Source organism: Oryctolagus cuniculus, chromosome 17 (assembly GCF_964237555.1).
Source record: "Oryctolagus cuniculus chromosome 17, mOryCun1.1, whole genome shotgun sequence".
Classification (NCBI taxonomy): Eukaryota; Metazoa; Chordata; class Mammalia; order Lagomorpha; family Leporidae; genus Oryctolagus; species Oryctolagus cuniculus.
In genome coordinates, this window is record NC_091448.1 from 49,375,928 (window position 1) to 49,390,266 (window position 14,339).

Genomic DNA, 14,339 nt, shown 5'->3' on the forward strand with positions numbered 1-14,339 from the left:
GACCGAGTTAAAGTGATACTGAAGAAGACTTGTTTCAAAGATCACGAGCAGCTCAATGCTAACAGAAGAACTGCTTGGTTCGAATGGGAACAGCTCGGCAGTTCTCAGCAGGAAGCCCAGCGATGAGGGCGCCCTGGGACTCCCTGCGACTCCCTGGGACTCCAGCAGGAGGGCCGCCAGCCTGCGCCCCCCGCCACTCCATGTGGTCATGTTCCGCCCAGGAGAGTTGGGGCTCTGGCAGGCTCATGCTTATCATGGAAAAAGGCAGAAGCAGTGACACGAGAAGCCCCCTCGGGCTCTTACCAGTGATGCTTGCGAGTCGTGACGCCAAACTTGGCGGTGCACTCGTAGCAGTTGGAGCCATCGCACCACGGAGGCTCCTTGGACAGCATATCTGCAACACACGGGAGGGGCCCGGTCCTGTCAGCCGGCCTGCACCGGGCGAGACAGCTCAGAGGGAGCAGCAGCCCAGAGCGCCAGGAGGGATGAGGGAGCACTCCAGCTGGCTCACGGAGAACAGCAAGGTGGCCGTGAAGAGCCAGCGCCGCCCGCAGACGCGGCTGGAAGGCAGTGACGTTTTGGGGGCGCAGCAGCAGTGTGTGGGGGACTCACAGAGTGGGGGCAGCTGGAGGGCGCAGACCACACAGCCACAGGGAACACAGAGGAGGGGACCAAGACGAGAACCCGAGCAGCAGGATCTTTAGGACGTGGTGACTGAACAAGGGGCGGGATGTGTGAGGCAGGCAGGGGGTGGGGGTGGGGGCAGGAAGGAGACGCGGGTAGCTCCTGACTCCCGGCTGCGTGTGCGGCGGGCCCTGCGGTGGCGGGACAGGCGAAGGGCGAGAACTGCTGCAGCGAGCAGCTGCACTTGCGCGTCTCGGCCGGCGGCCAGCAGTGCAGTCTCCGCTCTGACGGCCCGCCAGGCACTGCTCTCACCGCTCTCTGCGCGGAAGCAGACGAACTCACGGGACGGGAGCGCGAGTCTCAGCCACGCGCGTACCTGAGCCACCAGCACTGCGAGCCCTGCCCTCTAATGCTGGCTCCACCACGAACCAGCCGCACAGATCACCTGGCTACAGTGGTTTCTGACTCATTTCTGTGCCTGTTTGTCTTCCTGGGTGACAAAATGGCACAGGCAGGCAGAGGTACCCGAGGCCTTCGGATTCTTTCTGTGGGGAGGGGGAAGACTTGCAAACATGAAATCCTCAAGAGTAAGGCGCTGGCAGGGGCACGGCGAGTTAAGCCACCTCCTCGGACGCCAGCATCCCATATTGGAGTGCGGGTTCGTGTTGGGGCTGCTATGCTTCCAATCCAACTCCCTGCTAGTGTGCCTGGGAAGGCAGTCGAAAATGGCCCTTTGGCCCCTGCCACCCATGTGGGAGACCCAGAAGGAGTTCCTGGCTCTTGGCTTCTGCCGGACCCAGCCCCAGCCGTTGTGGCCACCTGGGGAGCAAACAAGCAGAATAGAAGGAAGCTTTTTTTTTTTTTTTTTTACAGGCAGAGTTAGACAGTGAGAGAGAGAGAGAGAAAGGTCTTCCATTTTCCATTGGTTCACCCCCCAAATGGCCGCTACGGCCGGCGCTGCGCAATCCGAAGCCAGGAGCCAGGTGCTTCTCCTGGTCTCCCATGGGGTGCAGGGCCCAAGCACTTGGGCCATCCTCTACTGCCTTCTCAGGCCACAGCAGAGAGCTGGCCTGGAAGAGGAGCAACCGGGTATAGAATCCGGCATCCCAACCGGGACTAGAACCCGGGGTGCTGGTGCCGCAGGCAGAGGATTAGCCTAGTAAGCCGTGGCATCAGCCCTGCTCTCTTTCTTATTCTACCTCAGATGAATGAATCAATGAATGAATCAATCTTAAATAAATAAAGAGACCAGGGCACTCGTGCCTGCGGCGGCGAAGGGGGGCTGGCGGGGGACTGAAGGGGAGGTCATTTAGGAGACTGCAGACAGGACCCGTCAAAGGCAGGCTGCTGCAGGAGGCATGGAGGTGCTCTGCTTGGAGCTTGTGGATTTCTGGAAGGTTCAGGGAACATGAGAAGCTGACAAGGGCCCCAAGGCAGAGTGCTCTGGAGTCTGCTCAGAGCAGCTGCCCGGCACTGCTCGGGGGCCCTCTGCGCGTTCACAGCGCCATCACGTCCACAATGGGGCCTGGAGACGCGTGCGGATGACTAGCAGGGAAGGAGACATGCACAGCGGCAGGCCACTCACCTAACAGTCGGAACAGAAGCTGCTTGGTGGCGACCTGGTAGTTGAAAATGTTGACTCCCTGGTTGTTATTCACCCCGAGGCGGGCCCCGGCCCGGACAATGGCGCGGCACAAGTTGGCATTCCCTTTCATGTACGCTAAGAGGAGCACTGTGAAAGAGAGCCACAGCTGGGGCGACTTCCCGCCAAGCGGGTCACCAGGCAGAACACTCATTAGCAACATGGCCCGAGGCTGTGGAGAGCCCTCCCCAGGGGACCACAGCGTGCTGCCCAGCTAGAGCAGCAGGCTCGCCCCTTCCTGTGCAGATCTGTGGCTCCAAGAGAACGGAGGTGAGGACCTGATATGGAGAGAAAGAGGCTGATTCCTTAGCTGCTTCCTCTGGCATAAAAGGAAAACAAAGTTCTTCCTCTCAGTGTACCTCAGCCTACAGATCTGTGAGCTGTGTATACTGAGAAGATAACAGTGCGGGGAACATGTTCCAGAAAGTCCTTCCACCCCGTGGCGCCTCCCCTGTGCACAGGTGCAGGCCCAGTGGGAACCGAGCTCTGGCCAGGCCCTCCCCTGGCCTTCCCTACTTTCTTACAGCCAACTGTGGCTCCCCACCGCTCACCTACCAGAACCTCTACCTAAAATCTTCCATTTTTACTCAAAACGACGCACTAAGATGAAGGTAATTATACCACGAAATGAGGAAACGGGCGTGGAAAGGTTAGCAAGTTTAGCCTGTCACCCTGCTGCAGTGTGACGGAAGCAGGCATCTGAAGCCAGTTCGGCAAATGGCCAGCCCAAACGTGGTGCCCCGGCCCTCTCCCGCCTGGTTACCAACACCTGGGAAGTGATGCCCCCACGCGTGCTGGCCCTGCAGCTCACCCCCAGAGCTGACTCCTCTGATGCTCGGGTTCATCACTGCCAACTAAGCAGCAGGCTTGTGTATGAAGGCCAAGAACTGGCCGATGAAATACTTGGTTTCGTAGTGGCTGCATGTCCACCGCAGGCCAGGGAAGCCGGGTCTGGCCTGAGAGTGAACGAGTGCGAAGACAGCGGCAGCCAAGGCTCTCTGAGAGAACCACGTGCTGGGGACAAGGCAGACCAGGTTTCCATGCTGGAAACCGAGGCCCCGGCTATGCGCATGGCTTCCCTCACAGGGCTAGTATGAGTGTCCCACCAGAAGATGAAGGCTCCACAAATGAGCATGGAGACCGTGGGTACCTAGAGCAGAATTCTGAGAGCCCTGTCGGCCAGGCTCCTCAGCCGGGGTCAGCGCGTGTCTGCAGTGTGCTGCCTCTTCAAAGCACATCAACCCATACTGAAACACGGCCCCTCCTGTGACTCCCCTGGGGGGCAATTCTGTTTTCTCTGCTGGAATTTGGGAGCTTGGGTAGGGCCCCAGGAGACCGGACGAAAGGCAGATGAGGGCGCTGAAAACAGAGGGATGGGCCTGTTTGGACATGGGTCTGGCTGCACGCTGTGCATGGTGGCCCTGCTCAGCCATTCCAGTCCATCACAGAGACGCAGTGTGCCAACTGCTCTCAGATAATGACAGAAGTGCCCGGGCTCTTGTTGTTCCAGGAGGCAAGGCACCAAGTGAAACACCTCATCCCGTACCTGTGTTTCCTTCTGCATCTGGCTTATCCAGAGGATACTCGGGCATGCACTCCAGGAAGAGATCAAAGATGGCTGCCGCGTTCTCTTTGCCGTATTGCCCCAAAATGTGCAGCGGCGACTGGCCTCTGTTAAACAAGTTGCAAAGTTGAGTGGGTACGCAGCAAATATTGCCATGGCCGTCATACCCGGAAGAGAGGACACAGAACAGGTCACACAGGTTTTCCTAAAGAGTGGTCTGGTCAGGGTGCCAAGAGCTTGTCAAGTGCTGTAGTGGCGGGTTCTGCAGCCCACCCCTGGGGCGGACGCGGGCACCTGCGACCACCAGCTCTGGGCAACAGGCCTGGTGATGTGCAGCCCTGGTCCCCGCACAGCTCCAGACACACTCACCTGAGATTAAAGGCTTCGGCGTCCACTGTGCACTCTGTCAGGAGAACCCGGATGTTGTTGAGCCGCCCGTGCGTGACGGCAAGATGAAGAGCTGGGGAGTAAATCCTCTTAGTGCGCACGCTCAGAGGGACACGCGGGAAAACCGCCACTGCTCGCCCTCCCAAACCTCCCTCGAACAGCAGGGCTGCTCGCTGGCACGGCCGAGCTTCTCAGCGTGCACCACACCCCAAGCAGGAGTCGCGGCTCCAACGGCAGGAGCCTCCGCTTCCTGCTTTCAGTCGGCCTCTCCCGAGCAGCCCGCATCCGGCTGAGGACAGCTCGGCAGCAGGCTGGCTGCACGGCCAAGGGAGGCCAAGGGCACTCCCGGCGCAGCTCTGCTCCTGGAAGAGCCCGTCTCCCCAAAGGGCCGCAGGGCGCCCCACCCGGCGCGCAGGGGCTGCCTGAGGCGTGGCCGCGAGTTACCGTTGTTCCCGTTCTCGTCCACAGCGGCGAAGTCGACTCCGTTCTCCAGGAGCACGGAGCAGATGGTGGGCAGGTCCTGCTGGGCGGCGAGGTGGAGGGCGGTCTGGCGGTGCTTGTTCAGTTCATTCACCTTGGCTCCTGCAAGAAGCTGTTGAAGTCCATTCCGTGAGCGGCTTCTCTCGCAAGTCAAGGCGCCCCTTGAGGGGCCCCACTCCGCTGGCTGAGACGGCGCAGAAGGAGCCTCAGAGAGCCGTGGAGGGCACAGGGCAGCAAGCCCCGGGCCGTCAGCCAGCCGCTCTCTGGCTTTGGCGTGAGCGACTGCATCGCGGGCAGTGATGCTCACCGCGCTCTAAGTAGGAGGGCCGCTGCTTGTGACCGTGAAAGCCAGCGGGATAAAGGACTCGACACTCAGACAACAGGACACGGAGCCAGGAAGGGGAGAAACACGCATGGACTACCACGGAAAGACATCAACGGTACAGTAAGTTAAAAAGAAACAGGCAAGGGTTGGAGACAGCTAGAAATAGGTCCCCCCCCCCCCACACACACACAAGACACACACACAGAGACATAGGTATGTGAACACAGAAGCAGACACGGGTTTCAAAGATGTTTAAAAACCTAACAGTTGTGTGCTTCCTATCAGTGTTTCAGTCAACAGTGGGCCACGACCGTGACGGTGGTCCCAGGATGACACTGGCAGTGACAGCCATCTTAGCTGGCCTGAGCGTACCCAGATGCTCTCTCTGTCACCAGGGCACACGTGAGGACAGTCAGGGGTGAGAGGGCGGCACCGCTCTGTGCCCTAAGTTTGTCCACAATGGGCATGTACTGTTTCATATTATTTTTTTAAAGAACACAAAGAGCTACAGACTGCAAGGCAAGAGGATTTTTAAACAATATCTTGTCTTTTCACATAGCATTTCAAGTTCATCATCCACTTCTTGTTGTTTTTAAAGATTTATTTATTAGTCTGAAAGGCAGAGTTACAGAGCGAGGAGACGGGGCATTGTGGAGGGAGGGGAGGAATCTTCTATCTGCTGGCTCACTCCCCGAATGGATGCAATGGGCAGGGGGCTCGGCCAGGCAGATCGAAGATCTGTCTGCCTCTGTCTCCCTCTCTGTTACTCCGACATTCAGATAAATTCATTTAAAAATCTTTGAAAAAAATGTCCTAGACCCATCTGTGGTGCTGAGAATCAGGAGACAGCTCACTTGAAGTGCTGGCTGAGTGCCTGACTGCAAGAAGGCAGATGACAGGAGGAGGTCGCCGCTCCCTGTGTCTCCCACCTGCCCTGGCCCGACTCCAGCTGGGCCTGCTGGGCACCTAAGACACGCCACTGCTGACACATGTGTCCTGAGTGCTCTGGCCGAACTCCCCAGCACCTGGCAGAACACCTGTGGCACGAAGGTCCACACAAGTTGCCCGAGGCATCTGTTCACATGCAACATGCGACCATACTGGTGTCACTCACCAAATTGCGGACAATAATCTCTGAGCCCGCCTGGACAGCCAGGTGTAAAGGGGTCAACTTGGAAGCATCCTGCACTCTGGAATTCACGTTTGCCTGGACACTGATCAGGAACAGGACACTCTCAATGTCCGAGTTCTGAACCGCCACGTGAAGGAAATTCCGGCCCTTGTTGTCGACCTAAGGCAAGAAGTGGGAACCAAAACACGAGTGGGCTCCTGCTGGGTCACGCCTCCTGGCGCCTGTAAGCCACGGAGACCAGTGCGGAGGTCAGGATGTAGACGCCCCGAAGCTGTCGCCCCCTCGCACACATACAACAGACCCACTCTGTGAGCGCCACCACGTCTGTGTGGTCGGGGAGGGTGCTCCTGGCCGACCCGATGCCTGGCATCGTCCTGCAGAGGGAACCCGAAGTGGAGAGCCACAAGAAGACAGGGAGACAAAGGCCCCGCCTGGGCCTGGCTGCTCGGGAGCAGGCAGAGGTGGACACTACCTGCAGTCTACCTGGCCCCCACAGACAGCCCACAGCCAGGCCCCATGGGATTCAGCAGCTGGAGAGGGACGGTAAAGGACAAGGACCACAGGGCCTGCTGAGCTGAGCAACCGCCCTCCCAAAAACACCTGCAAGTTGCCCCAACCCCACAACACAGCTACCTGCGTTCAATTGCAATCTTTCAGACATTCATGCCTACAGCAACTAACGAACCAAGCAAAACCAAAGCACAGACTCAGGCGGTCCAGCCCCAGAGCTCCTACCGCCAAGCCTGGCAGCCTCCCCGCTCTCCTAAGTGCCTCATCCTCCAGGGACTGGCCCACTGGCAGGGCAGTCAGGAGTCCGGAGAGGCCGAATTTCAGGAAAGGGGAGCGCAATTTCGAAACAGACCGCTTGGGACAGGAGGACGTGCAGCCGGTGACATCGGCTCAGGCTCCACGTGACGGGGTCTGCTGCGAAGGATGTGAGGCGTCAGCCCTCACCTGCTCAGCGGCCCCAGACTCTCGTTTGAGAATGGCCTCGGCGGCCTTGTTGTTCTTGTACGTCATGGCACAGGCGAAAGGGGTCAGCCCCTGTCTGTCTCGGACGTTCAAGTGGATGTCAGGATGAGAAATCAACAGCTGAATGATGACGCCGTGCTGGTTGCTGATGGCCACGTGGACAGGCGTCCTTCCTTCTGCATCCTATAGGGACAAGCCAGAGCGTTCAGCGTCCAACTGAAAGATGAACTTTAGGAAAAATATAAAGGGGGTACTCTTTAAGTCAATCTCTGTTATGAGAATCCACACCGCCACCCTGCACTCGAAACGTTTCTGACATGGCCAGACACAGGGGAGACTGGAAGCCCCTCGTCACCGCGCCGTGCTGGCAGCCCGCAGGACCTGCACTGCCTCTCAGCTCCGGCTCAGACACTCCCATCACACAGAAACCTGCGCAGACCAGGACACTGAAAAGCATCAAGGAACATAACTCACGGGGCAAAAACTGAGTTACTGGAACATTTTCCTAAACAAGGTACTCAGTGTGGGACTAAACCAACTCCTAATGGAAATCCTAAAGAAAAATAGGTAAGGGGCCGGTGTTGGGGTGCAGTGGGTTAAGCTGCCACTTGTAATGTCAGCACTCCGTATCAGAGGGCCAGCTTCCTAATACTATGCCTGGGAAAGCAGTGGAAGCTGGCCCACATGCTTGGGCCCCTCCACCCACATCGGAGACCCTGATGGGGTTCCAGGCTCCTGGCATCGGACTGGCCCACACCTGGCTGTTGAGGCCATCTGGGTGTGAACCAGCGGATGAAATATCTCTGTCTTTTCTTCTCTCTCTCTGTTGCTCTGTCGTTTAATTAATCAAAAAAAAAAAAAAAAAATTTAAGCACCAGAAACAATGAATCTTCTTCATGCTGTAGCAAGGACAAAAGCAGAGAGAAGAAATCAGTCTGAAAACATTACAATCACAGTGAAGGCCAGTGACTCAGGAAGTTACTTCACCTCCTGTATCAAAGCCCCCATTCACAGTACAGCAGAGGCCTGCGACCAGAGACGCTAAGGTCCATGCCATAGAGACTTCCCTAACTCTGGGGTTACCAATTTCCTCCCTGGAAAAGATAAAATACGTACCTGTGCATTGACATTGGCACCAAACTCCAGGAGGCACTGCACCGTCTCTTCCAGCCCCCAAGAGGCTGCCAAATGCAAGGGGGTTTGCCCATCTCGCGCCTCCTCTTCTCCTTCTCCACTAGCACCTGGCTGTCTGGGGCTATTCACGTCACAGCCACTGAAAAGAACGGGAATGAACAGACGGCCGTGCTTCCGCCTGGCCAATGCTGCTGACTGCAAAGCATCAGCCTCATCCGAGCTAACAAGGGGCTGCTGCTAGGGCTGCTATTCTTGGTCCTGGCTTCAAATACTGGAATCTGGGTCCCACAGCCACAGCTTCTTCTGCCACTCATCTTGGGTGCAAACTGGGTGTCAGAATTGTTAAAAGTTCCTAGGAGATTTGCACTGATTTCAAGCTTGAAGACACTGAGGTAAAGTCTTCCTGTTTACCCTTACTTCCCACAAATCCCGCTTTCTTTGAGGGGCTCCCTGCCTGCTGCTGCTCGTGTACCCGGGTGGGGTCCCGTAAGGGCATCTGGTCTCCTCTGGCCCGGCCTCCCGGCTGCAGTGTGAACCGCTCTCAGTGACTACAGGAGCCCGTGCAGGTGCCCAGGGAAGATGATCAACTTGAAGTCTAGTTCCGGGCTGTGTGCCTCCCCTCACAAGTGAGTCTGGGCCTTGCTGACTGGACATGACACAACAGTGACCCCAAGAGAGTCCGAATTATGAAAAAGCCAGGTATAAGCACATCAAGGCTGGAAGTAGATCAAACAAGGGTCAGTTTGCAATAAGATGAATAAGAAAATTTCAAGAGACACTTGGGCTGCTCGCACCTGCGAATCAGAAAGCAGGCAGTGGCCTCGTTGTTTTCATCGATGGCTCGGTGCAGGAGCGTCTGAAGGCAACCACTGGGTCCCGGACCCCAGCACGTGGCGTCACAGCCGTGTCTGACCTGCAGAGGAACACATGCTACTCACAAACACGGCCAAGCACAGGTGGATTCTGTTTTTGTTTTTGAACCAAGTCTGAGCTCTAGGTACAACATTAGCTCTCCCTTTCAAGATGTGGTTGATGATGAACTGATAATGACTTCAAATCGGTACTGTTCATTAGTTTACAGACCCCGTATGTAAAATCTGCTGTGTGTAAGTTCTTGCAGCAGGTCCTGTGGGACGGGTTTGAGAAATGTGAGTGTGTTGAATCTGTGCCTCCAGAGCCGCTTTCTAGTCCACACAGTAACACATACACCTGGGACCCTGGTGACAACGGGGGAAGATCTCCACGTGCAAAACGCTGCAGCGTTCCACGGCAGGCTCTTCAGAGAGCTGAGAGAGGACTTCCAGGGAGCCTCCTGAACAGAGGTGCAAGCCTGAGGTTGGGGAATTCACCACTGTGCTGGCGGGGAGGGCAGCCCATGTCAAGTGATCCCCCAGGAGAAGACCCCTGAGGAAGTGGCCCTGCTCTCTACCTTCTAGGGCGTGTTCTCAGTAAAGACATGCTAAAATTAAGTGCTGGCCAAGACCAAGCTTCTTGAACGCAACTTTTCCAATGCTCGTCCTTGACCCAATCTGTCACGTGGCAAAGCTCCTGCTCCGGTGATTGCTGGCTGGGCAGCAAACCCATCTCTGACACAAAATATCCCTGCGTGTAGCAGAGGCTGTCCCGTGCTTGTCTCACCAGAGTGGAGGCAATGTCCTCCAGGTTATTTGCCAGCGCCAGCCACAGCGGAGGGTTCCCCTTCTCGTCTGGCACAGACATGTCGGCTCCTCGGGTACATATGGCGTCGACCACGAGCGGAAGCTGATTTCTGATGGCCAGCTGAAGGGCTGTCTCCCCATCCTGGGTCCTGTTAGGACATACCCAGCAAAACCAAGGTTTGTAGCTGGAGCCCAGCTACACCATGTCCCTTCTGTATACCTGACTCATGGTTATTAGTATTTTTCTCATGGAAATTACATGTGTCGACAGCATCTGTCCCTTTTGTCACCTTAGAAAATATAGCCATGCCTGCCGACTGGCCCCAGAAGAGAATGAACCAACATCCCCGCCTGCTGCACTCTAACAGGAACACAGCTGCATTAATAAAATACCACCCCAACCACCCACTCACCAATAGTTCCTTCCCTCACTCACTCCAGCTTGCTCGGAGCTAATGACAAGTTCCTTTGAAAATATAATCACAATAAAAATTTAATTCTGGGGGCCAGGCATTTGGTTCAGCAGTTAAGATACTACTTCAGATGCCTGCATCTCATACTGGAGTGCCTGGGTTACAGTTCCACCTCTGTTTCCAATTCCAGCTTCCTAATGCACACCACGGGAGGCAGCAGGCGGTGGCCAATGCTACCCAAGTGGGAGACCCACATCGAGCTCCTGGCTCCCAGCTTCAAACTCTCGCAGCCCTGGCTGTTTAGTGCAACTGGGGACTGAACTAGCAGATGGAAGGTATCTTTCTGCCTTTCATTAAATAATACATTTTAAAAATATTTAATTCTGTATCTTTTTCTACCCTCGAGTCTTTCTGGGAGCTTATTTGCTGGGATGTTCTTCACTGTGAGTGAAATTCCCACCAAAAAATTGACTGCACTGAACTTTCTGCAATACTCTGCACTGGTCCTGAGAGGCCGTACAAGAGCAAAACACAGGCCCTTCTCCAGCCCACAGGTTACTGAGTCTGCAGTTCCCACAGTGCATCTGTGCGTTTGCAGAGTCACTGTCTCCCTTTAACTGATTTTAAAAAGTTTATTTTTTCGAAAGGTGGGTGATGGAGCACACGCACACACTAGAAAGAGAAAGATCTGCCATCCACTGGTTACTCCTTAGGTGGCTAAAATAGCTGGGCTGGTCCGGTCCAGGCCAAAGCCAAGAACCTAGAGCTGCATCTGGGTCTCCCACAGCAGGGGTCCTAACACTTGGCCATCTTCTGCTGCTTTCCCAGGGGCACCAGCAGGGAGCCGGATTAGAAATGCAGCAGCCAGGACTCAAAGCAGCGCTTCAGGAGGGGATGCCAGCATCACAAGTGACGAGTCAACGTACTGCACCACAGAGTTGACACCTATTCTTTTATTTATTGGGGAATAAAACTATTTGCTGCAGGAAGGCCACGCTTTGCAACCACTGGATTTGGATGTAATCTGGTGTTACAGCGCACAGTGCTGGCTCAACCCACCTGATGTTTATATCTGCCTGATGCTCCAGGAGAAAGAGTGCACTTTTGCTGTCCTGCCGCTGGATGGCCATGTGCAGCAAGGTCTGCCCACTGGACATGCTGTCATTGATGGAAGCCCCGGAGCCCAGCAGCTGGGCTGCAATCGTGTGCATGCCTGGGAAACACACAAGGCCTGGTGAACACATGCTCAGCCCCTCGCACGTGCTCAATACCTTACTACCACAGCCAGATGCTTCCAATCCTCAAAACCTGGACAGCACAGGCCTGACCCAAACACAAAACTTATTTCACAACCAGATGATTAGCCCCACCCCTCCTGCCCTCATTCCTGCTGGCTCACCCTCTGCCTGCTCTGCTGAGATCTGTCTGACTGTAGACATCAACAGCCTTTGGGCCAAACTTACCAGTCCACAATGCCAAGCCCAGCACAGTCTGGTCTCGGGAATCCTTGAGGCTGAAGTCCGGAATAATTTGCAAGTTGTTGGTGGCGTGAAGGGCATTGGCTACATTTTTTCAAAAGAAAAAGGGACACTTGATTTTACCATTCCATGGATCATACTTAAAGCATTCAAAGAATAAGAACAAACACAATTTCAAGTCAACTGCCTATAATGCGATCATTGCTACAAAGAGATCAGACAAACCTTATAAGAAGTTGAAGCCCAAATCTGATATTTCTAGAACAAGGCTTAGAGGGACAATTTTTTTATTTATTTATTTTTTATTTATTTTTATTTATTTATTTTTTTTTATTTTTTTATTATTTATTTTTTTTTTGACAGACAGAGTGGACAGTGAGAGAGAGAGACAGAGAGAAAGGTCTTCCTTTGCCGTTGGTTCACCCTCCAATGGCCGCCGCGGCCTGCACGCTACGGCCGGCGCACCGCGCTGATCCGATGGCAGGAGCCAGGAGCCAGGTGCTTTTCCTGGTCTCCCATGGGGTGCAGGGCCCAAGCACCTGGGCCATCCTCCACTGCACTCCCTGGCCACAGCAGAGGGCTGGCCTGGAAGAGGGGCAACCGGGACAGAATCCGGCGCCCCGACCGGGACTAGAACCCGGTGTGCCGGCGCCGCTAGGCGGAGGATTAGCCTAGTGAGCCGCGGCGCCGGCGGGACAATTTTTTTAAAACACTGACTCTGGGGTCAGCACTGAGGCGCAGCAGATTAAGCTGACGTCAGCAACAGCACTGGCATCCCATGTGGGCAGTGGTTGAGTCATGGCTGTTCCACTTCTGATCCAGTTCCCTGTTAGTGTACCTAGGAAGGCAGTGGAGGATGGCCCAGGTGCTTGGGCCCTGCACCCACATGGGAGACCTGAAAGAGGCTCCTGGCTTTGGCCTGGCCCAGCACCAGCTATTGCAGCCAAAATATGAGAGCAGAGTCAAAGGTTGTAACACCTCAACCTAACAGGTGAAATGGGCAAGCCTCATCTATGCAGGAAAACACAGTAGGAAGAGCCCGATCACATGCTTCTCTGGCTGGAACTGAAAGATTTTTTGGGGGCACGGGGGGAATTGTGGGTAGTGTAAGAAATTGGCTATATACAGCTCAAGCGTAAGGGTAGGCATTTTGTCTAGTGGTTAAGGTGCCAGTTAAGACACTGACGTCCCATATCTAGAGTGTCTGGAATCCACAGGCAGTTCTGGCTCCTGACTGATTCCTGCTAAGGCAGACCCTGGGAGGCAGTGCTGATAGCTCAAGTAATTGGGTTCTTGCCACTCACACAGAAGAGCTAGACTGGGTTCTGGCTGCCAGCTTCAGCCTGGCCCAGCCCCCACAGCTGGAACAATTCAAGAGTAAGCCAGCAAATGGGAGCTCTCTGATTGTAATTGTCTCTTGAATAAATAAACATCAACTCTATAATTAACTACCCCAAAGCACTGTCACGGGTCAGACTGAGGAGCAGTATGTCCGGCCACCTACCTTTCTGCTCCAGGATGACGGATACCACATCCGGATGGTTATAGGCAATTGCCATGTGCAGCGGCGTCTGCAGAGAGACACTGTCTGCGGAGCCAGCCAGGGACGCAGCCTCCTTTGGCAAGGGTACGGCCTCCTCCGTCTGCAGGTTTGGGTTGGCTCCTTGCTGCAGGAGCTCTGCAGTGAGGTTGGCCAGGCCGTGTCGACACGCTGTGTGCAGTGGGGTTTCTCCCTGAGTGGAAAAGATGGCCCACATCTGAGCACGCTGGGCTAGCAGATCTCTTTTCAAACACTCAAATGTCTATGCACATGTATGTTTATGTATGTAGGTACACACATATACACAAAATGAGTTTCCAAACACATGGAAGCAAACTGAACATACTGGTCTGTATCTTGCTCTTAACAAAGTTATACATCATTATCACTGGAAGTCAACAGCTCTTATTGTGAAAAACAGCAAGATCTTAGTTCCTTTTTCTTAAGAAACAATTCTCCTTTCCCAGAGCGAACCACTTGTAACTTTGTCAGCTAGGTTTCTCCGTATTACTAACTTCTCAAAAAAAGACATATGGGCACTGGGTCAAATCCCAGCTACTCCACTTTCAATCCAGCTCTCTGCTAATGGCCTGGGAAAGCAGTGGAGGATGGCCCAACTGCATGGGCCCCTGCACCCACATGGGAGATCCAAAAGAAGCTCCTGGCTCTGGGCTGCAGCCTGGCCCTGTCCCAGCCACTGCAGACGTTTGAGGGAGAGAGCCAGCAGATGGAAGATCTCTCTCTCTTTGTCCTTTGATCTCTGACTTTGAAATAAATAAATCTTAAAAAACAAAAACAGAAAAAGACATTTATTTGAAAAGCAGAGTGACAGAGATAGAGGGAGAGGTATCTTGCATCCACTTGCTCACTCCCTAAATGCCTGTAACAGCCAGGGCTGAGCCAAGCCAAAGCCAGGAGCCAGGAACTCAAGTACTTGAACCACCATCTGCTGCTTCCCAGGTGCATTAGCAGGGAACTGGATAGGAGGCA

General features: G+C 54.7%; 1 protein-coding gene across 3 annotated transcripts in view; it reads right to left on the reverse strand.

The window, feature by feature from the left end:
* Positions 1-14,339, reverse strand: part of ANKFY1 (ankyrin repeat and FYVE domain containing 1) — a 77,651-nt gene that overhangs the window by 3,780 nt on the left and 59,532 nt on the right. For all 3 annotated transcript variants that reach the window (XM_070061246.1, XM_070061248.1, XM_070061247.1), the window contains 13 exons: positions 13,314-13,542; positions 11,795-11,893; positions 11,391-11,544; positions 9,899-10,067; positions 9,055-9,173; positions 8,243-8,399; positions 7,109-7,309; positions 6,137-6,313; positions 4,662-4,809; positions 4,200-4,290; positions 3,813-3,937; positions 2,210-2,356; positions 304-394 (listed from right to left, as the gene is read on the reverse strand). In XM_070061246.1, coding sequence (XP_069917347.1) covers positions 304-394; positions 2,210-2,356; positions 3,813-3,937; positions 4,200-4,290; positions 4,662-4,809; positions 6,137-6,313; positions 7,109-7,309; positions 8,243-8,399; positions 9,055-9,173; positions 9,899-10,067; positions 11,391-11,544; positions 11,795-11,893; positions 13,314-13,542 — 1,907 coding nt within the window. The remainder of the gene's footprint in view (positions 1-303; positions 395-2,209; positions 2,357-3,812; positions 3,938-4,199; positions 4,291-4,661; positions 4,810-6,136; positions 6,314-7,108; positions 7,310-8,242; positions 8,400-9,054; positions 9,174-9,898; positions 10,068-11,390; positions 11,545-11,794; positions 11,894-13,313; positions 13,543-14,339) is intronic.